General features: G+C 40.1%; 1 protein-coding gene across 2 annotated transcripts in view; it reads left to right on the top strand.

Moving 5' to 3' along the window:
• The window catches only part of LOC142106716 (uncharacterized), a 42,078-nt gene extending 19,361 nt beyond the window's left edge, over positions 1-22,717 (top strand). Inside the window, exons 4-9 of one of the 2 annotated variants that reach the window (XM_075189710.1) lie at positions 716-861; positions 2,760-2,876; positions 6,583-6,702; positions 9,166-9,252; positions 17,258-17,405; positions 19,178-22,717. In XM_075189710.1, the coding sequence (XP_075045811.1) occupies positions 716-861; positions 2,760-2,876; positions 6,583-6,702; positions 9,166-9,252; positions 17,258-17,405; positions 19,178-19,209 (650 nt within the window). In that variant the 3' untranslated portion in view covers positions 19,210-22,717. Of the gene's footprint in view, positions 1-715; positions 862-2,759; positions 2,937-6,582; positions 6,703-9,165; positions 9,253-17,257; positions 17,406-19,177 lie in introns of both variants that reach the window. The other variant, XM_075189709.1, reaches the window with a different exon arrangement.
• The last annotated feature ends 978 nt before the right edge of the window (positions 22,718-23,695 follow it).

Here is a 23,695-nt window from a genome sequence, read left to right as displayed (position 1 = left end):
TTGTAAACATCATCATCATCATCATCATTATTATTTATATAGCGCCACTAATTCCTCAGTGCTGTACAGAGAACTCATTCACATCAGTCCCTACCTCATTGGGGCTTACAGTCTAAATTCCCTAATATAGACACACACTCACACACAGACAGACAGAGAGGGAGAGACTTAGGTCAATTTTGATAGCAGCCAATTAACCTAGCAGTATGTTTTTGGAGTGTGGGAGGAAACCGGAGCACCCAGAGGAAACCCACGCAAACACAGGGGGAACATACAAACTCCACACAGATAAGGTGTGGAGTTTGTATGGCAGATTCTGCTGTGAGGCAGAAGTGCTAACCACTAGGCCACTGTGATGCCCAATAAGTAATTGCTAGCTATGCAGTCTCTTTACTGTAAGTCCCCTTTGTTTGTTTTCTATTAGAAATCTTCAGGTCTCACTTTTTGCATTTGTAACTTTGTATGATGTTTTGTTAAAGTCTCCCTTTTGGATCAGGTCAGAACAACATGTGGGTCTGTAGCTAGTGCGCAACTAGTAGTCCCAATGCGATTTTAGCATGCTGGGGTTTGTAGTTTTACAACAGCTGGAGACCCCACTGGTTACCTACCTTTGTACGATCTAATCCAGACTTGCAACTGGCACAACATTACTGTATAGGAGAACAATTAAATTTATACTTTACCTGTTACTCAGCGCTCCTCATCTCTTTATCAGTGTTCTGCATCTATTACGTGACTCGGGGCATCCTGCAAGAGAACCGCCAGGAACTCATCATGTTTGTACTCTCCATTCTACTGGAAATGATTCGCTCAATTGTCAACTTCAGTGTTCTCTCCAAAGACGTTAAACCCGATATACAAGTGAGTGTTGCTGTGTGTCAGCCCGCCATCATCCCCTGCTCTGGGACATAACATTGCTTATAAGGGGTTTTTATGTAGGTGATTAACAATGGTTATTGCTCATATGGTAAAATATGCATACATCAACGGTCACTGTGTAGTCAAAGTAGAATTTACCCCCACAAAAACATATAGTGCCTCATTCAATAAGGAAAGTAAAGCAACCTTGCACCTTGGCAAAACCATGTTGCATTGGAGGGGGATGTAAATTTAAAATGTGATAACAGATTTATAGTTTGGATAGGGCATGTCTTGGATCAACTTTAAGTTTCATTGTAAAAATAAAGCTATCAAGTATTTGTGTGCTACATGAAAAAATAATTAATAAAAAAAATTTGCACCCCTTGCATTTTGACATGGTTTGTTCAGAAAAAAACTTACAAATTTTTTTGCCTTACTTTCCTTAATGAATCAGGCCCATAAAGTTTATTAAAACTCCACATAAGCGGCATTCTTTGTGAGTTTAAAAATACCGTCTTATATATATTTTTATTTTTTAAATCTGTCTTTTTTTTTTGTTACTTTGAACATCAATGATATTCTCTCCCAAAGTGAGCTGTACTGTGGTGTTTATACTGAGAGCAAAGATGATTGATCTGATTTTCTGTTTTGATAATATTTATACGATGCAGAAAGGGTGAAAATATCTTTTGTATTATACACCGATTCTAACAGTCAGTTAATGTACTTATAAAACAAGCAACAGGTAGACAATGGTATTTACCTTTTACTACATGTTTTTGTCATTTTACTTTAATATGTATCTTACTTTTTGTTCTTAAAAGCAATGCTGTTTTTGGATGCTACCATCAAAAAGTTAAAACTTTTAAGTCCATCGGTATCCTTCTAATACATCCCATTTTGTAGATCTGGAAAAAGTTGAAAATGTCTTGGTAGCAGTATGCGCTACCTTGTTATTTAAAGTTTGGCTGACGCACACATACCAGTGCAGGTCCATTGCTATCCTGGCTGATCGATTTTGATTATTTAGTATGGGTGCACAAAGTCGGTCAAATAAATTTAATTGACCAACCAAAATCTTATGCTGACTACAGTTGGATGACTGAATCACTTTCCAATTTGGTCACACACACACACACACATGGCCAATTTGGATGATATCAGACCGTTCAGCACATGATAAATTACTTCCTTACTCAAAACATGGCTGTCCGAGTAATTCCCCGGGTATAGGAAATTGCACAAATACAATTTCCCATACAGTAATATGATCTTCCCTCAAGGTACCTCTTTTCTAATGTCAACATGCCAGATTAGATAACATTTTTTTTTGCATAATTGGGAATGGTGGAAACTGTAACCCAACAATGTGTGGAAGCCAAGTCTTTCTATTTCTATCTGAAACAAGTTTATGAAGTTACAGTACCACCTGTTTTTACTAATGTGCTAAACCCCCCCCCCCCCCTCAGTCAAAAATGGTTCCTCCTCTGATGTGTAGGTCCACGTAGAATCATTTCAGAAACGTGTCACATTTTTGTCCGGGCAAATTGAGGTCCGCCCAGCGGGGATGGGTTCCCCATAGCTATAATGCAGTGGAATGACATTAATATAATTAACGCAACGACAGAAGTGAGATTTTGATTTCTAGATCCAGATATTGACAGCTTGACCAAGAGAGAAACCGCATAGAGGAAAATATTGATGAAAACTAACAATTCTCAGACACAAAGATAAAAGTAAAGCAGTAGTTACAACTGTGTTATAAGTAAAATATTATTTAGTATTTTTTGCTGATAGTTTCTTTAAACTCCTGATGCGGAAGCTGCTACATTACTGTCTCTTGCTTCTTGTATACTCACTTCTATTACAGCTATCTATTGCTGTTTTTCTCCATTCAGCCGCGGTTCATAGTGATCCTCCTGGTTGGTCTCATCCACGTGGTGTGCGCTCTGAGCCTGGTACTGGGGCAGAATATGATGGCATTCCGGGTAGGAGGCGCCCTGGAGAGTCTGCAGGTTCAGTACAACATGTTAAGCCTTTGCTTCTCGTTGCTGACCTTTGACCTGCAAGCACAGGTACTGTACCACTTAAATACAGTAGCTAAGGGATAAGTGGTTCACTAATAATGTGATTTTTTTGGTATCGCGTTACCTGCACGTGTGTTCTGCAATTCTTACCTAAAGGAAAAAACAACATGTTAGATACTTGGAATCCTTCAGATGTTTTAGAAATGTTCTATATTAAGTTACATAGTACGCAAGAGTGAAAGAGTAATTCAGGTTCAACCTATTGTAAGTTCTTACAGTGTAGATGTAGGGCAGTAGTGTACAGCATGTGGGCCGCAAGGGGAAGCAAATAGATACAGGGAGATCCAGGACAAAAATCGTACGGCGCTAGGTATCTGTCCCGCATTGTGCTGGGTCTCACTGCGGCCGGGGGGTGTGGAGCCGCCTTGTCCCGACCTCTGCAGCTGCAGTGAGACCCGTTGTTTGTCACTGAGGTCCATCTGGGAGCGGTTCCGAATGAAGGAGCTTTACTCTGATGCACTGCCAGACTGTCCCTGTACAACTGCAGAGCTTGGTGTAAAGGTACAGGTAAGAATTGTGCATGTGGACCATGTTGCTATGAGTATGAGGGGTTACTACACAGGGAAGAGAGGGGGTAGGGATATGTGCTGTGACAGCACAGAGAGGGAGGAATGTGCTCCTGCAGTGGGGTGGGGAAGGAATAATTTGTTGCTGGGAGGAGGGTGCGCTGCTTCAGGGGGCGGAAGAGAAATGCGCTGTTTCAAGGGGCAGAGGGGGAGAGATGAGCTGCTTCAGGGGCTGGAGGGGGAGAAATGCGCTGCTTCAGGGGGAGAAATGCACTGTTTCAAGGGGCAGAGTGGGAGAGATGAGCTGCTTCAGGGGGTGGAGGGGGAGAAATGCGCTGCTTCAGGGGGTGGAGGGGGAGAAATGCGCTGTTTCAAAGGGCAGAGGGGTAGAAATGCGTTGCTAGAGGGGGGGGGGAGAAGGAATAATGTGTTGCTGAGTACGTAGCTACATGTGACAGGGGCAGTGTCTTATTGTAAGGAGACTGATTGAGGTAAGCAGGAAGCCACAGACTGAGAGTTAAGTGGTGGAAGGAGCAGGGACCCCAAAAACAGAGAAGGGATTTGAGGCTCCTTGACACCAGTATTAAAACACACCTTTATATGAAAGAAAGTTCATATATCAGACGTACACGCCTCTTACAGACTTAGGGGTAAATGTATCAAGCTGTGGGTTTGAAAAGGTGAATCAGATTCTAGCTGTCATTTTGTAGAATGTACTAAACAAATGATAACTAGAATCTGATTGGTTGCTATAGGCAACATCTCCACTTTTTCAAACCCGCAGCTTGATAAATTTACCCCTTTGTGTCTGGTTTTGTAAGTCCCTGCAAGGTACATATGTAATAGCATGTTTGTATAGACATTTCATGTGGTAGAGTTGTTAAACTGGGTATGTTTAGTGGTTGTGCTTATTCCTCAGGCCAAAATCTGCCAGCCCTCCCGAGATATGTATAATTATATAATATATCTGTGTGCCCTGCAGAGAATTCAGCAGGTTTAAGTATTCAGCTAAAATATAACACAATAGCAAAAATCATGTTTGTGACCTAACTCTAAAACTATTCGGCAGTTTTATAAATGTATTGTATATCCCTATCACAATACTTCTTTGGTCAGTTGTTCCTTTTGCTAATTGTACACTTAAAAGTATTTTTCTATTTTGCACAGCTGAAATCCTTATTTCTGCTCCTTGAGGCTCCATTATATTACATTAACAATAAAAGAAAAATCGAAGTTTATTAACCTCTGCTGAACTGTGGAAATATGTGTTGGCGTTTATTGCCAGCGCTGTTGAAGCAGAGAACTCTGGGGTACCATAAATGACGGGGGTTCTATAAGTGCCTATCTTAAAGAGCGAGGAAGTTAGACAAACACCATTATTGAAATTCAAAGCAGAAAATGGTGTCATAGATTTAGTAGATCTGAAATGGAAAGAAGTTGCTAAAAATGGACCCAGCCGCTTCCTGTAATGTTTAATGGAATAATGTGCTTTGCTGGGTTATAAATAATTCACTTGAAGTTTGGATATTTAGACTGTGGTGTGAAATTGAACGAAAGTACAGGTTTTTTTTCTTACACTTTGCGTTTGAATGCGGTTTGTACAGCATAAATAGAAATGTGTGTCTTTTAAATATTTCACACAATTGTGTCATTGTTTCTGAACAGCCGACGTATTTCTTTAAAGGAAAACGCTTTTGATTTTGTTTAATGTTCAAAAATTCTTACGGAAAAATGTTTTCATACCTCAATGTGAAGCTTCTGAGGCAAAATGCTTTGTGTTTTACCAGATGTGAGGGCTTTTTTTTTTTTTTTTTAAACAACGAAGTACCATTGTCTAGGACACAGGTTGGAGGCAGCCATTTTGTTTTGTTTGTTTTGTTTTATGGAGCCTATTCACTCTTTTGCATATGCTTTGATATATGTTCTACATGAGAGAGTTTGAGTTTCCATCTAAGTAAGAGGATTACAGAGGGGGATATATATAATAAATATTATATATATAAATAATACAAATTGTGAAGAAATTATGTGTCTAGTAACACAAAAGGGTGTTTGTGACACATGGATGTAAATAAACAGTGTGTTCATATTATCACTTGTGCCAATCATGGTAATTATTATTCCCCTGGTGGATATTGCACATTTGAATATTCTATTTAAAGGTATGACACCATATGGGGTGAGATATTGAAATCTATTCCCATAACCTTTTGAAGATAGAGACATTGCTGCAAGACCTTTGAATGAACTTTGACAGTCACAGAACTTGAATTTGCGTATGTTTTAATGCATTTTTGTTATATATATATATATATATATATATATATATATATATATATTTTATAAATCAAATGTGATATGGTCTAAAGTTCATTGATTTACTCCGTGTGACAAGCTATAGCGCCTAAGGATCCACCATCACTCCTTTTGTACATATCTAACACGTCGAACGTATATCGGTCTTAAAATAGTCAATGTAGTCACTGGTTTCCAGGAATTCATAGGCTGCATTCTCATGAATACTGGTTGAGGCCACAATATGGCTGCCTCCACCGTGTGCAGACATGAGCTGCTCTTTAAGAGCCAGAGTCATTAAGGAGAGCAAGGCAAAAAAAAAAAAGAGTAAATTCTATCAGGGACAAACCATGTTACGATGCCAGGGGTGCAATTTAGTTGATTATTTTGCATGTAAGGAAAATACTGACTCCTTTTTCATGTAGCACACAAATACTTGTTAGCTTTATTTTTACATTGAAATTTAAAGTTATTCTAGGACATGTCCTATCCCAACTATAAATCTGCCCCCACATTTTAAATCCCCCCCCCCCCCCTCAAATGCAACATTGTTTTGCCAAGGTGCAAAGTTACTTCTTATTTTTGCTTTGCTCTCCTTAATGACTTGGGCCCTAAGACTTTACATTTGCCAGAGTATTATTACAAAAGAAAACAGTAATATGTTTAATCTAATTTATGCCTTTTCTGATCACAGTTGCCTGTTCACATGCTGTGGACTTTCCAGCTTTTATAATGATGATGTGGAATTTATTACATGGTATAGAATTGGTGAAAGGGAATTTGACAACGTAATATAGAGTTCAGATTTATACATTTTATTTTGTCTTTTTCAGCTCTGCCTGACAGTCCTGGTCTTCTTTTCTGGCTTATATGAAATCTCCACTCTTCATAGCATTATACTCGCCTTTGGCCTGATCTGGGCCTTTCTGAAATTCATCATTGGTATTCTGGCTGTGAGTATTCATGTTTGTGTGTCTTTATTCCTAAACAAAACAAAGAAATGCTTTGTGGTTCTTGCTTTGGTATCAATCCACCAAAATCACAAATACCAGGATTCTACACCTAGGTTTTCATGATAAAATCTGCACTTGCATATTCATTTAATCGTTTTCTTTGTTTTGGTTTTTTTGCTAGTTTGTATTGTTTTTTAAATAAAATGTACAAAATATATGTAGGAATTAAATGTGGTGCCTCTTTTTAAAAACAGACAACCTACCACATCAAATGAGTGTACTTCTGGTTTAATGAAGCCAGGATGCATTTATTAATGCTTTCTGTTGTTGTGTAGGGAATTATTGTCTTGTGATCACCAGACAATAACCACTAAGAAGGTGCTTCATTGGGAAGCAGTTACTCCCCTCTTTCAGATGAGGGTAGCCCTCGGTTTATTGAAGCCAGGATAATGTAGGTCTTACTCCGTCCCGGGACGTAATCATTTCTGTATTGTCTTGTGATCACACATGATGCACACAATAATTCTAAGTCGTCGCATCTTTCAAACAAGGGTGTCTCGAGTCTTATAGTGCCCCTTCCCCCATGTATTTTAAACTCAGAGGTGCAGATTCAATTCTGCGCAATGTGCCGCCTAACAACGCTGTGATATTCGGCTGCGCACATTTTCTGATTTTCCTGCGCATTACAGCAGGGTGCCAGACAGAATCTGCAATGTTGCATCGCTGCAGAGTGGCCCCCCGACCGTTCGGAGGCGCATCGCGGAGATTTCCATCCACCCCATATTTGAGAACTGTGAGAACTTCTTTGTAAAGTAACAGTCATATTTGTTTTGCATAGATATCAACTTGAAGGGACTCCTTAATTACTGAAAGGTACTCGATGCCTCATGCCCCCATGACATCAAGCCAATGTCTGGCTAGTCTTCTCACTTGCTCAAGATGATTGTGTGGAGTTTGTATGTTCTTCTCGTGTTTGCGTGGGTTTACTCTGGGTACTCCGGTTTCCTCCCACACTCCAAAAGCATACTGGTAGGTTAATTGGCTCCTATCAAATTGGCCCTAGTCTGTCTGTGTGTGTGTTAGGGAATTTAGACTGTAAGCTCCAATGGTGCAGGGACTGATGTGAGTGAGTTCTCTGTACAGCGCTGCAGAATTAGTGGCGCTATATAAATTGATGATGATGATGATTGCGGATGCTACCATAATTGGCCGCATGTTAAACTACAATTTCATGTGCCAGTTTGAGTTATATTATCCAAGCTGCATACAGATGGGACAGGGTGTCTAATTGTACAGAACTGTAAATGTTAGGTCATTTTTATGCTGCTGTTGAACATATGTGGAATGAATTGGTAGACGGTCACCCATGTCTAGACAAAGCAGTGTTTTACCAACAAAGCCCATAATGGTATTAAATATTTTAAAGGGATTGCATACTTAATTTGCATTAAATGTCACTCCCAGAGTTTGACAGCTATTGTCAGGGACTGAAGTGGTTATAGAGCTCAGTGCTGCAGTGACATCTGATCTAACTGCTCACAACCAATCATATATGCTCATGGGCTGCTGCTTCTATCTCTGCCATGGAAGACTGTAGCTCTGTCAGAAGTGCTATAGGCCACTCGGTGGTCTTCCTAACAAGTGTCCTTCATGCACAAATGCTCCCTTTTTGGAGCAAAATAATCACAGGTGTGCACAATCTCTCTCTTTCCACAGTAAAACTGAACATGATGGTTATCGCTGCCAGCCATCATTTTATAAAGTAACAAATTACACCACCAACTGATTCCTTGTTTATTTCGTTGTATCTTCATAAAAGACCATGGCCTTAGCTGTGTGGAGTTTGTATGTTCTCCCTGTGTTTGCGTGGGTTTCCTCCGGGTGCTCCCGTTTCCTCCCACACTCCAAAAACATACTAGTAGGTTAATTGGCTGGTATCAAAATTGGCCCTAGTCTTTCTCTCTCTGTGTCTGTCTGTGGGTATGTTAGGGAATTTAGACTGTAAGCCCCAATGGGGAAGTGACTAATGTGCGTGAGTTTTCTGTACAGCGCTGCGTAATTAGTATCGCTATATAAATAGCTGATAATGATGATGATAAAATGGGTTTATCTGTTTTGTGTCTCTAATTTATTAAGAATAACCTGTAGAGAGTTTATAGGACATCAAAGAAAAATTTAAGTTGATCAGTGGTAAGAATTCCCTTTATCAATGCCTTTTTTATTCCATAGTATAAGAAAATAAAATGTGAAACATGGGAATACAATTTATCTAGCTCTTGGGCCACTAGTTTGATATAATGTACAGCACTGTGGAATTAGTGGAACTATATAAATAAATGATGATGATACTGGTTGGGACATAATGCTCTTTCTTGCATGAACACCGGTTTTGATTTCACCATGTAGCAGTTGTTCTTTATCTGGCAATAGTATTTTCACCCTATTCTTATTTGCTTTTAACAGATTCTGAAAGAGTTGAAGCCTCTTGTGTGGATATTTGTGCTACAAAACCTTCCAGAAGTGGCCTATCTGGTGTATCTTCTATACAAGGTACTATGAATTGTCTTTGTCAATAATTGCATGACAGCATATACTAAAATAATACTTATTTTTTAGGGGGAAACAAGTACAAGATTCTGAATGTTATGAGCTCATGTAATATAAATGTCCCCCTTGGTTGTATTCTGAATGGAACTTGCATGAAGAGAAACCACAGTGAATATTAAACAGATCCAGGGATCATTGATCCCTACGGAGACATACGTCTTCTGTTTCTGTGCACAGTAGTGGAAAGCAGTGAGCAGAGCCAGATGTCAAGTTTTATCTTACAATATGGATTTGGTGGGGGGAAGGGACCTGGTTTGAGAAGAGGTGGGTTTAATCCTTATCTCCTAACACTTCATGGTGTTAACCCAGAGGGGGTGTTATACCACCCGCAGTGGCTGAGTCTTCATTTTGCCTAAAGCTTTCCAAATAATTTGAACCCCCAAAGAAGCCAGACAGTTACAGTGCATTGAACGTCAGGGCTGCCAAGAGGAATTCAGGGCCCCGGTACAACAAACTCATAGTCGAGTAAGCTTAAAAAAAATTGCGCAAAATTTTGGGGGGTGGTGGTCATACATTTGGGGGCGTGTCAATGCGCCGCTGGGGTGTGGCTAGCACATCAAAATCACTAGGTCCTGAATTCACCAGAGCGTGACATATGTCCCAGCACTACTGACTTTCAGGACATCTAGCACAACACTGTAGTATAGAAAGAATGCAGTGTGTACAGAAAGAGTTCAGTCTTGGACTGCACCTTACATTGGGCACAACACTCATCAAAAATTTACATTGTCCCTACTAGAATCACAACATTTAACACAATCTGCTGCTCTCTCCTACCTGTTCTTCTCACTTTCACCACCTGTGGCTGCTGGTTTCTTTAGTTGCAGCTTGTCTGGATCCTGGAATGTTGGAGGACCTATTTGGAAAAAAAAAATGGCTACATTTAGAAAATTACAGCCAGACCCAGCGTTAAATCAATAGCACCCACGATTAATAATTAGGCCTTCCTCCAGCCCCAACATTAAAATAATAGTATTCACATTTAATAAATAAACCTATTTCCCTTCATGCAAACAGCCTAGCAATACCTATTTCCCGAGTAAAGGTCTGCTGCGTCCAGATGTATAAATGCTGAGGGAACAAATAATGAACTTGAAGGGCAGAATCTCCATGCTAGAAGATTGTTGTAATCCCATGGCTGCTAACGTGGAGTCCCTGCAGTTGCAAGTGGAACCCTGGCACAAAAAGTCTGGCAACCTTGAAAACCAGATCCATTTCAATAACTTTAGCGTTCACTGTCTGCTTCAAAAGTCTCAGTGCTAGTACCTGAAACAGTTTACCGAATCCTGGATCGGAGTTCTCTGCCACCTTCACAGTAGAGCGATCATCAGCACGTCCATCCTGGCCTGGTGGTCCACCGTGTCCTGTTGTTCTGACTTTTCAATAGAGTTTCAAAAGTGGTGGCCTTCTATACATGGTCTACTTTTCCAGATGTCAAACCAAAGCTCAAACATCTGGGCTACCCCTAGTTTATGGCTTAGCCCGGTCACCTTTGAAATGTTGCTGATGGTAAAATACAATTATTTCAGCATCCAAGTAGGTGTTACCCTGGTTGTAAGGCAATTGTCCTATTGTCATTATGACTTACAGGTCTGACTAATAGGATTACATGAAACATGGAAGTGAGTATACATATACATGAGTATCATGGATACTTTGCAGAATACCTGCTAAATGCTAGCAGGGCTAAATATGTCACCAATTTTTCTTTACCACTTATCTGCATATTCTGCCCTCTGTCTATGGCTCTTTATCAGAGTTATTCAGATATATGCCGTTACAGGGCATCTGATCCCTTTTTATCATATGAGAAACAAGGTACCTCCATCTACCTCAGGGCTACACCAAATAATTGTGGATACATTTATTATCTGTAGACAGATATAACCCGCCGGTGTATGGTTTGACTTCAAGCTTTGGTATTTCCCTCTGACCTTGGATCTCTGCTCAATATTTTAAAGGATTTTATTGACCTTGTATGGACTGTAGCTTCCTATTCAGACCTCTATGCAATTGTTCATGTGCGTGTTCCAAATTTGCAGGGATTTGCACTGTTTATTTTAGTTAGATTACAGGTCTAGTAAAGTACTTAGTTACAGGGTTAGAGATCAAACTGGTCCTGTCAGCTTTCAATTACAGACTTATGTGAGTCAACTTTACTTAATGTTAAGGATATTACTGCACAGATCAGTGCCTTTTACAAAAGATTATAATCACCTTTCAAGTCAGTAGGTCACAGCCATAGTTAATGAAATCCCTATCCCAGTTCGCATTCCCTCAATTATCTTCTAAACACGTAGCCTACCCAGAATCAAAACTAACAAGAGAAAATGACTGATGCTATAGGAGATACAGAGATGAGCTAGTCCCTCAACTTCTACGGATGTACAATAGAGCCTTTTAGAAATGTCCGTCTCCCCATGACATATGATGCTTGTATTGTGGTCTTATTGAAACCTGGTGAAGACCCTACAACAAATAGGTCTTATAGACCCATTTCCCTCCCTAAGTTTGATTTTAAACTACCGGTACTTGTCGAAGTCATAACTCTGAGATGGAATAAAGTTATTTACAGTGACCAAACTGACTTCAGGCTGAGTAAGTCAACTTCAGGCTTAGGTTTATATCATGAGTAAAACGTTTGTATGCTTCCCCTCAATACTTCTCAATTAATGGTACCTACACACCCATATTTAAGCTTCAAAGAGGAACTGACCCGGATGACCTCATCTCTGATCTATTTGCAATTGCATTTTAAACATTGGCTATCTATTTACATTTCTACATATAAATACACTCTCCCACCAAATTAATATACCCCTGGCATTACTGTCACAGAAACACCCCACCAATTTTTAGAGAAGAATGTGTTGCCTCTTATTAATTGGGTTAACGCTAAGGTCAACACCTGGACAATCTACCATTCTCTGTAGTAGGTAGAGTAAACCGAACTAAAAAGCCCCAAATCATATTAGAATCTCAATTTCACCACTGTACATACAGTGGCCCAAGAAACTACTGGGGCTGTTATTTACAGCTGCTAAATGTAGTAATGAGGAAGCTGCACCCAAAAAGGGATCTGGGAATACAAAAGGGTTTATAAGGATTATAGTTTTTTTGTGCTTTGCATTTTAAATGTTGATTGTCATTTTATTATCTAATATACTGTTTGATCTATGTCAAGCGCAGTCCATATTTTTGATTATTTCAAATACTTCTTACATGAGGACACCTGCTGATTTAGTTCTAATTAGTTGAGAACCATCAGGCCTTTATTCTTAGTAATAATAATAGTTATCTGGGATAAAGCTGTGACTACATCTGTAAGCCTCTAGAAGGATACATCACGTAGTCTAGCTCTCTGGGATCAAGCTGTGACTACATCTGTAAACCTCTAGAAGGATACAACACATAGTCTAGCTCTCTGGGATAAACCTGTGACTACATCTGTAAGCCTCTAGAAGATACATCACGTAGTCTAGCTCTCTGGGATAAAGCTGTGACTACATCTGTAAGCCTCTAGAAGGATACATCACGTAGTCTAGCTCTCTGGGATAAACCTGTGACTACATCTGTAAGCCTCTAGAAGATACATCACGTAGTCTAGCTCTCTGGGATAAACCTGTGACTACATCTGTAAACCTCTAGAAGGATACAACACATAGTCTAGCTCTCTGGGATAAACCTGTGACTACATCTGTAAGCCTCTAGAAGGATACATCACGTAGTCTAGCTCTCTGGGATAAACCTGTGACTACATCTGTAAGCCCTTTAGAAGGATACATCACGTAGTCTAGCTCTCTGGGATAAAGCTGTGACTACATCTGTATTCTCTAGAAGGATACATCACGTAGTCTAGCTCTCTGGGATAAAGCTGTAACTACATCTGTAAGCCTCTAGAAGGATACATCACGTAGTCTAGCTCTCTGGGATAAAGCTGTGACTACATCTGTAAGCCTCTAGAAGGATACATCACGTAGTCTAGCTCTCTGGGATAAAGCTGTGACTACATCTGTAAGCCTCTAGAAGGATACATCACGTAGTCTAGCTCTCTGGGATAAAGATGTGACTACATCTGTAAGCCTCTAGAAGGATACATCACGTAGTCTAGCTCTCTGGGATAAAGCTGTGACTACATCTGTAAGCCTTTAGAAGGATACATCACGTAGTCTAGCTCTCTGGGATAAACCTGTGACTACATCTGTAAGCCTCTAGAAGGATACATCATGTAGTCTAGCTCTCTGGGATAAAGCTGTGACTACATCTGTAAGCCTCTAGAAGGATACATCACGTAGTCTAGCTCTCTGGGATAAACCTGTGACTACATCTGTAAGCCTCTAGAAGGATACATCACGTAGTCTAGCTCTCTGGGATAAAGCTGTGACTACATCTGTAAGCCTCTAGAAGGATACATCACGTAGTCTAGCTCTCTGGGATAAAGCTGTGACTACATCTGTAAGCCTCTAGAAGGATACATCACGTAGTCTAGCTCTCTGGGATAAAGCTGTGACTACATCTGTAAGCCTCTAGAAGGATACATCACGTAGTCTAGCTCTCTGGGATAAAGATGTGACTACATCTGTAAGCCTCTAGAAGGATACATCACGTAGTCTAGCTCTCTGGGATAAACCTGTGACTACATCTGTAAGCCTTTAGAAGGATACATCATGTAGTCTAGCTCTCTGGGATAAAGCTGTGACTACATCTGTAAGCCTCTAGAAGGATACATCACGTAGTCTAGCTCTCTGGGATAAAGCTGTGACTACATCTGTAAGCCTCTAGAAGGATACATCACGTAGTCTAGCTCTCTGGGATAAAGCTGTGACTACATCTGTAAGCCTCTAGAAGGATACATCACGTAGTCTAGCTCTCTGGGATAAAGCTGTGACTACATCTGTAAGCCTCTAGAAGGATACATCACATAGTCTAGCTCTCTGGGATAAAGCTGTGACTACATCTGTAAGCCTCTAGAAGGATACATCACGTAGTCTAGCTCTCTGGGATAAAGCTGTGACTACATCTGTAAGCCTCTAGAAGGATACATCACGTAGTCTAGCTCTCTGGGATAAAGCTGTGACTACATCTGTAAGCCTCTAGAAGGATACATCATGTAGTCTAGCTCTCTGGGATAAAGCTGTGACTACATCTGTAAGCCTCTAGAAGGATACATCACGTAGTCTAGCTCTCTGGGATAAACCTGTGACTACATCTGTAAGCCCTTTAGAAGGATACATCACGTAGTCTAGCTCTCTGGGATAAAGCTGTGACTACATCTGTATTCTCTAGAAGGATACATCACGTAGTCTAGCTCTCTGGGATAAAGCTGTGACTACATCTGTAAGCCTCTAGAAGGATACATCACGTAGTCTAGCTCTCTGGGATCAAGCTGTGACTACATCTGTAAACCTCTAGAAGGATACAACACATAGTCTAGCTCTCTGGGATAAACCTGTGACTACATCTGTAAGCCTCTAGAAGATACATCACGTAGTCTAGCTCTCTGGGATAAACCTGTGACTACATCTGTAAACCTCTAGAAGGATACAACACATAGTCTAGCTCTCTGGGATAAACCTGTGACTACATCTGTAAGCCTCTAGAAGGATACATCACGTAGTCTAGCTCTCTGGGATAAACCTGTGACTACATCTGTAAGCCCTTTAGAAGGATACATCACGTAGTCTAGCTCTCTGGGATAAAGCTGTGACTACATCTGTATTCTCTAGAAGGATACATCACGTAGTCTAGCTCTCTGGGATAAAGCTGTAACTACATCTGTAAGCCTCTAGAAGGATACATCACGTAGTCTAGCTCTCTGGGATAAAGCTGTGACTACATCTGTAAGCCTCTAGAAGGATACATCACGTAGTCTAGCTCTCTGGGATAAAGCTGTGACTACATCTGTAAGCCTCTAGAAGGATACATCACGTAGTCTAGCTCTCTGGGATAAAGCTGTGACTACATCTGTAAGCCTCTAGAAGGATACATCACGTAGTCTAGCTCTCTGGGATAAAGATGTGACTACATCTGTAAGCCTCTAGAAGGATACATCACGTAGTCTAGCTCTCTGGGATAAAGCTGTGACTACATCTGTAAGCCTTTAGAAGGATACATCACGTAGTCTAGCTCTCTGGGATAAACCTGTGACTACATCTGTAAGCCTCTAGAAGGATACATCATGTAGTCTAGCTCTCTGGGATAAAGCTGTGACTACATCTGTAAGCCTCTAGAAGGATACATCACGTAGTCTAGCTCTCTGGGATAAACCTGTGACTACATCTGTAAGCCTCTAGAAGGATACATCACGTAGTCTAGCTCTCTGGGATAAAGCTGTGACTACATCTGTAAGCCTCTAGAAGGATACATCACGTAGTCTAGCTCTCTGGGATAAAGCTGTGACTACATCTGTAAGCCTCTAGAAGGATACATCACGTAGTCTAGCTCTCTGGGATAAAGCTGTGACTACATCTGTAAGCCTCTAGAAGGATACATCACGTAGTCTAGCTCTCTGGGATAAAGATGTGACTACATCTGTAAGCCTCTAGAAGGATACATCACGTAGTCTAGCTCTCTGGGATAAAGCTGTGACTACATCTGTAAGCCTTTAGAAGGATACATCACGTAGTCTAGCTCTCTGGGATAAACCTGTGACTACATCTGTAAGCCTCTAGAAGGATACATCATGTAGTCTAGCTCTCTGGGATAAAGCTGTGACTACATCTGTAAGCCTCTAGAAGGATACATCACGTAGTCTAGCTCTCTGGGATAAACCTGTGACTACATCTGTAAGCCTCTAGAAGGATACATCACGTAGTCTAGCTCTCTGGGATAAAGCTGTGACTACATCTGTAAGCCTCTAGAAGGATACATCACGTAGTCTAGCTCTCTGGGATAAAGCTGTGACTACATCTGTAAGCCTCTAGAAGGATACATCACGTAGTCTAGCTCTCTGGGATAAAGCTGTGACTACATCTGTAAGCCTCTAGAAGGATACATCACGTAGTCTAGCTCTCTGGGATAAAGATGTGACTACATCTGTAAGCCTCTAGAAGGATACATCACGTAGTCTAGCTCTCTGGGATAAACCTGTGACTACATCTGTAAGCCTTTAGAAGGATACATCATGTAGTCTAGCTCTCTGGGATAAAGCTGTGACTACATCTGTAAGCCTCTAGAAGGATACATCACGTAGTCTAGCTCTCTGGGATAAAGCTGTGACTACATCTGTAAGCCTCTAGAAGGATACATCACGTAGTCTAGCTCTCTGGGATAAAGCTGTGACTACATCTGTAAGCCTCTAGAAGGATACATCACGTAGTCTAGCTCTCTGGGATAAAGCTGTGACTACATCTGTAAGCCTCTAGAAGGATACATCACATAGTCTAGCTCTCTGGGATAAAGCTGTGACTACATCTGTAAGCCTCTAGAAGGATACATCACGTAGTCTAGCTCTCTGGGATAAAGCTGTGACTACATCTGTAAGCCTCTAGAAGGATACATCACGTAGTCTAGCTCTCTGGGATAAAGCTGTGACTACATCTGTAAGCCTCTAGAAGGATACATCATGTAGTCTAGCTCTCTGGGATAAAGCTGTGACTACATCTGTAAGCCTCTAGAAGGATACATCACGTAGTCTAGCTCTCTGATTAACCAGTTTCCGACTGTATGCTGCTTTCTCATCTCCATCCTATGATGTTACCGCAGCAACGTCACAAGGACTCCGTTAGATCCAGTTTACACAGACTCCATTAGGGGAGACCTATCAAAAAAACAGGTTCTCTCCAAGTTAAAATGCTGATAAAACAAATTGCATCATAATTTTGGAAGAAAAAAAAATACACAGATTACATTCACTTTAAGGATCAAATAACAGACTGGACATGATGAATATGGACAATCAAAACTCACCACAGAGTACAGACCTTACATCGTTGTGTTTTGCCTCTAGGTGGCTGTGGAATGGGGCATAGGAGACTCCTACACGCTGGAAGCAGCTGCTGTGACCGGCTCCTTCATCTCGGTGGTCATTAAGTCTGTGCTGTTTTGGTCTCTGTACAATGTGTATCGCAGCTTCGGCCAGGGACTGAGAGAGAGAAGTAAGTGTCATTGGTTTCAGGGGCAATAAATTATAATTTCTTGGTGCGAAGAGTAACTTTAGGAACTTGTAAAGCGTGGAAGTGTTTGCTGTAGTGTAATTATGGCCGACACATGAGTTATGGTGGTGGTACTGAATGTGGATGCATGCGTACATGAAACAGGTTCTGGCTGATGCAGTGGGTAACAAGAGATAGAGAAGACTTATACAGCCCCACAACCCAAAGGAACTAAATCCTGCAAGAGCAGGCAGAGGGAGTTAGTTTTCGGGGGGGGTGCTAGTAACTTGTCAGTCCTTTTATTACAGCTTCACTGTTTGTTTATGTATTTTCTTTTTTTAAATGAGAAGGGAAAACTGTGCTGACAATGACCTGTTTGCATGAACTAAAATAGATATAGGAAAATGGGAATGAAGAAGAGAAGCTGTAAGTATTGTTCAAATACATTACATAGGAAAAGAATATAAAGTATGTTATCTTAGCTGTAACTCTGACATGGATGAGAGACGTCCTACATAACTGTAATGAAATATATTCTCTATGATGACTGGTGATGTCGGAACATGACAAAGATAAGTTACCTCACACATCTGTTTATACAAGTACTCAAACTACTCCTATATTATATAACTACTCATCGCTAATTATTGTGAGATGAAGGACTCTGGGCTCCATTGTGAATACTGTTCATCATCATCATTTATTTATATACCGCCAACATATTCCGTAGCGCTTTACAATTGGGGACAAACATAGTAAACTAATAAACAAACTGGGTAAATCAGACAAATAAGTGAGAAGGCCCCGCTCGCAAGCTTACACTCTATGGGACAATGGGAGTGTGACACATGAGGTTAAGTCTACATTTTGCATTTCGGCCCAGCCAGACTGTAAAGGTAAAAGTGACTCATAAGCTAAATGATCCTGTCACACAACAATGTTGGTCAGGGGGGTAGTTGTCTTGTGTGAAATTGTGTAACGGGTGGTAATAGGGTAATGTAGTGAGGTTAAGAGGGTGGTTGAGGAATATTATAAGCTTGTCTGAAGAGGTGGGTTTTTCAGAGAACGCTTGGAAGTTTGTAGACCAGAGGAGGGTCTTATTGTGTGAGGGAGAGAATTCCATAGAGTGGGTAAAGCTGTTCGTTACTTGCTTGAATATGTAGCATTTGCAATTGATATAGGAAGTGTGAGTGAACTTTTGTATGGAAAGAGTATGGTTTGGTGTGTGGGTATTGACTTAAAGTGTTTGTAAGGGTTGTATAATAGCGTTTGTAGTGATTTGGTGCAGTCGGAGGACATGTTTTCTAATGTGTTTGTGGGTTGAGGAATTCTATGGTGGAGATTCAGTTCAGCGGAATGTGTCTTCGGAACGTCCACGGAGACTCGTTGTGACGATGTTATGGCAGGAATCTCCGCTTATTTTTCATTGCAACCCATGGAGAGAGGTCCTAGAAACATGAACGGAGATTCCTACCGTAAAGGCTGGTAATCTGCGCAGCTGGAAATCGCGGTACAGCACCAGCAATTGAATCTCCCCCTATGGCTTGTGTTTTAGTGTATTCAGGGCAGGTGTAGTGTTAAGGATGTATGTTATTGTAAGCTCAGGGAACTGTGTTATAATGCATCTCTGAATGGGGGTTTTTAACTTCTGACATTTGCCTGTTATTCCTTGAAAGTATTGAATGTGTAAATGTTTCACTTATCAACATACTTATCAGATTTATGTTTCTTTAAAAGTCTGTATACTAAGTAATATGTGTCTTATTCTATTACAGTGTTTTCTTCCTACGGAAGGATTGATTCCTAGAACCCTTTTTTTTTTTTTTTTTTTTTTTTAAAGCCTTTAAATAGTTTCTTGAAGATTTACAAGGACGGACGATGATAATATTGCCAGTATTCAGTGGACAGTAACACAACTGCACAGTGTACTCCACAGCCATCTGCAAACAAAAGGGAATACTTCAGCTTTTAATAGCCAAATTGTATATTTTTCTTTCCCATCTTTCTGCAGTATATACCAGCCACTACCCGCACTTTGTGATATACTAATGAAGTCTAGGATTTTACATGTTCCTTGACATAAATTGTTATGTGAAAACTCCATCCATTGCACAGACACATTTTTTAACTAGTATGTTAGGAGAATCAATTATTTGGACCGTATGAAAGGCAGATTATCTTACCATCCATTTTATCGGCTTGGGCGCCCTATGACTCTCCAGCTGTCCCATGGGACACTGCTGTCATAGGTAAAGCTCTTCTGTATTTTTGTCCCCTTTGTTTGAGTTATTCCTTTTTCTGACATAAGGCCACGGCAGACCTTGTCCGGGGGATCGTCATACATTAGGGGTCTCTTACTCCCCATATGTCTGACTCCAGTCCTGAGAACTTGTCCTAGTAGTAAAGACACAAACACCTTACACACATCAGCCAAGACACAACAGCTCTACAATCCCATGTTATGCCATGTTTACAGGCATTCCTTATAGGAACAGCTGGGAATAATGACATGTAACATGGAGAAAAACATTTGTATTGTGCAGCTGGATTGATGCTGAAAAGTAGGGACATTTCCATGAAAACAAATAACTCGAGCACATTTGTACAAACTGAGAAAGCATGGACAATTGGCAACTATACCGTAGCATCCAGCATAACATAAAGCAGAGTATAAGAATAAACATTCCTTTTTTTTCCTCTATGAAGAACCTGAATATTTTATGAAACTGCTTTTGATTTTCAATTGCGTTTCTAAATATACTTGTTATGAACACTCTTCTAGAATGAAATTAGCTCCCAGGACAACCGCCTGGATTCACACCAGGTCTGTCACTCAGGAAAGTATTTATTCATCTCATTGCCATATCCATGCTGCCATATCTTAGTGTTTCTTCCATGTCAGAAGTCTTAGGAGTATATTTGCTAAACTGCGGAATTGAAAAAGTGGAGAGGTTGCCTATAGCAACCAATCAGATTCTAGTTATCATTTATTTAGTACATTCTGCAAAATGACAGCTAGAATCTGATTGGAGATGTTGCCTATAGCAACCACTTTTTCAAACCTGCAGTTTAGTAAATATAGCCCTAAGACTTTGGCTAAACGTCTCGTCTGTTCATTGGCTGGCAGGACGAGTGTGTGTTCATGCTGCTGAAGATATGATCTGTTTTATAAAAATAACCAATCAATGCTAAGTGTTTATGTTGCCAGAGCTGCTTATAAGTAAAAGCACAGTCCCCAAATATATATGACTTGTTGAGCGCTGTTAGAGTTGATTACATCTCTAATATGATACTACTTAGAATGTTTCATTGTGCGTTTGTCTACTAATATAATATTTTGTTTCTACCTGGAGAGTAAGGCTACTACCTTCAATCTGTTACGGCAATTCTTCCAAGCATATAGTTGGTAGCTATTTTGTTAGGATAACATGTTGCACATTTAGTTTCTTGCTTGTTACCTCTGTAACTGTTTTAAATGTTACTTTTACCACTCCCTCTCATTAGTTCATTATTGTCACTGTGACACACAGGTAGCATTGTCTCTAACACTGGCCACTGAGCATTCCTAAACCATAACCCTGTATTTTAGCTATCCATTGTCTTCATTTTAGTGCCATAATGACATAATTACATAGCTCATCTTACTGGTAACTATGTGGATACCAGTTCCTCATTCCCTGGGACCTTTCTGATATAACGGAGTGTTCACTATACATGTTATTGTCCTCGGTCACAAGCGTAACTATTGATTTTGGTAGACACATTTTTTTACTCCTAATTTTAAGTGATTAGTCGCCCACGGAGGAAAAGAATTGAACAATTTGATGGTGAAGTCAGGAATTGTCAGCGCAGGTGGACTTAATTCATTCATTCCACATCAAATAATTCATTCAGGTGTTCTGATGAGGACTGGGGCGGTCATTGTTTGTTGTTTCTTGCAACTTTTACGGAATACAGTGCTTGAACTTCCTGGCCTAGTTATGTGTCTTAATCCCATCATGAAATTAGTGTTTATTTTTATTGCCATTGGATATGATATAGGTCAGCTCTGCCCATTAATGCAGTTGAATCCACAGAGCAGTTTTCAGTTGTAACCAAGAGCAACAAAGCTGAAAAACTATAACGAGATTACAGAAAAAGCAGCAAGCAGGACCGATAAAGCAATGTATTTAGTAAAAGTTGTCAGAAGACATGCGCAGATTAGTCATCAGACGGTGGGAAACCGCACTGCAAACATTATAACATTCAGTTAAGATGTGTTCGACTTAAATTGGTTCTGTCACAAGCATGTTTTGAAATGCAAATTGATTTGTAAATGCACCTTAAACATACATAAGCGCAATGCAGTTTTTATGCATTTTTACTTGCGTTACAAAAATGTATTACAAACGGCTGCGTTTTAAATGGCACGGACACTTGTTTAACAAAATGGAATGAAAGAGGAAATAGGGCTCACAACACATTTTAAAATGCACATAAGAATGCAAATATGTACGGTCTCATTTGATATTTTTGCAGCTGCTTACATGTAGTGTAGTGTGAACATATCAAGAACTCCAAGCATTTGTAGCTTATGCCACTATACTGCAGACTTCCCACATTGTAAAATGTATGAGGGTAAGGCACCATTAATATTGAGGTTTGTGCCCAATGAAGCAGACAGTAGGTTGTCTGCTACAGAATAGGCTGTACGAGGTAGAATGTACTTTCCCACATCCTGATTAATAATCATATAAGAATAAAAATTAGTTGTTGCTCTTCTGCACTAAGAGATAAAGGCAGTTTTTCCTTTAAAATATTTATATTTTAGTTTTAAATGACAGTTTGGGCACCTTAAAGAGCACCAGAGCCTGCTCACGGTGGAGTCAGCCATTTTGAGGGAGGGGCCTCCACCGGTCCATTTTCATGAATATTGGTTCAATAAACAAAATGGCTGCCTCCACTGTGTGTGAGATAGGTGCTTATTATTCATTCTTTGCTTACAAACTAAATTTTCATATTAATGGGGTTGTCATGTTGATGATTTTGTGCTCTTGCCTGTTATTTTCTGCCTTAAATCTATTCTAACTTTGTACTCCCTGTAGCAGAGTATGTGCTATGCTTCACTACCAAGCTGGTTTAATAAACAGCATTGATACATTCTCATTACAGACCTTTGTAAATACAGTACTTTATTGGTTGGATGCCAAGACACTTTTAAAAGCTTTAACAAAATCTTGATGCCTGAACTGTGACAAATAGATGATGTATTGGGATATATATGCAGAGATCTTTTATACCGTGTTTGTTTATAATAAAATTGCTATTACATTGTAGGTGTTGAGTCATGTTTTGGTGTCATTGTAAGTGGTCTATGGGGCCGATTCCATTCTCTTTGCTGTCTCGTCTGAGCATTGAGTAATGAAACTCCATGGGGTGGACGCACCTTGAAACATCTGAGATATTTCGGGTACCACAATACCCAGGAGTGTGGGCAGCCGCACATCAGCGAGGCGCCTGTGAGAGTTCCCGCAGAATAATGGTTAATTCTTACCCACTACTTTGTGGAGTTTGTTGCTGTAATATTAAGATATCATTTATGTGAATCTAATATTTATAAAGAGGTGATCAAACCCACTGATTATTATTTGTCCCATTATCCTATGATCTCCTCCCAAAGCCCTCCTGTCACTCTTATTTATATGCATGGACCCATGTGTGTTATAGAGAATCTAGACTACAGTGGAGCAGGGACTGATGTGGTGCTATATGAACAATAATATGTAACAATCTCACAATATAATACATTTGGGGTGTGTCGAGAGCTGCTATGATGTCATCGGGTTGTGGTATGAGATCAGTGGGAGGATGACTGTCTATGAAGGTTTAAAAATGTTACACAATTCCCAAAATGTGTTTAAAATCTGTACAGATAGTATAAAAATATTTTCTTGTGTACTAGGCACAAAAAAGCAACAATTTTACGCAAAATACGGCACCCATTGCTATTTACAGTCCTTAAGGAATCGGGCCCATTTTGTCTATCTTATAGAGCGATATCTGAAAGTCATCACACACATTAAGGTATTTTTTTTAGGTGTGTATCTAACCAAGTCATAAGTTCATTGCACCTAACTTATATATGTGTCTCTCTCACTAACTGCCCCAAGTGTGAGGAGGCCCCAAAGGTCTCTATTTAACCACTACCACAATCTACCCCCAGCTGTGATTTGTCTGCTGGAGAGGTGACCACACCCAAATCATCATCATCACTCCACATATCACTTGTCACCTTCCCCATCCTATAGTCCTGG

The sequence above is a fragment of the Mixophyes fleayi genome, chromosome 11, assembly GCF_038048845.1.
Source record: "Mixophyes fleayi isolate aMixFle1 chromosome 11, aMixFle1.hap1, whole genome shotgun sequence".
Classification (NCBI taxonomy): Eukaryota; Metazoa; Chordata; class Amphibia; order Anura; family Limnodynastidae; genus Mixophyes; species Mixophyes fleayi.
The sequence above is the reverse complement of the archived record's forward strand: the minus strand, read 5'-3'. Positions and strand labels throughout refer to the sequence as shown.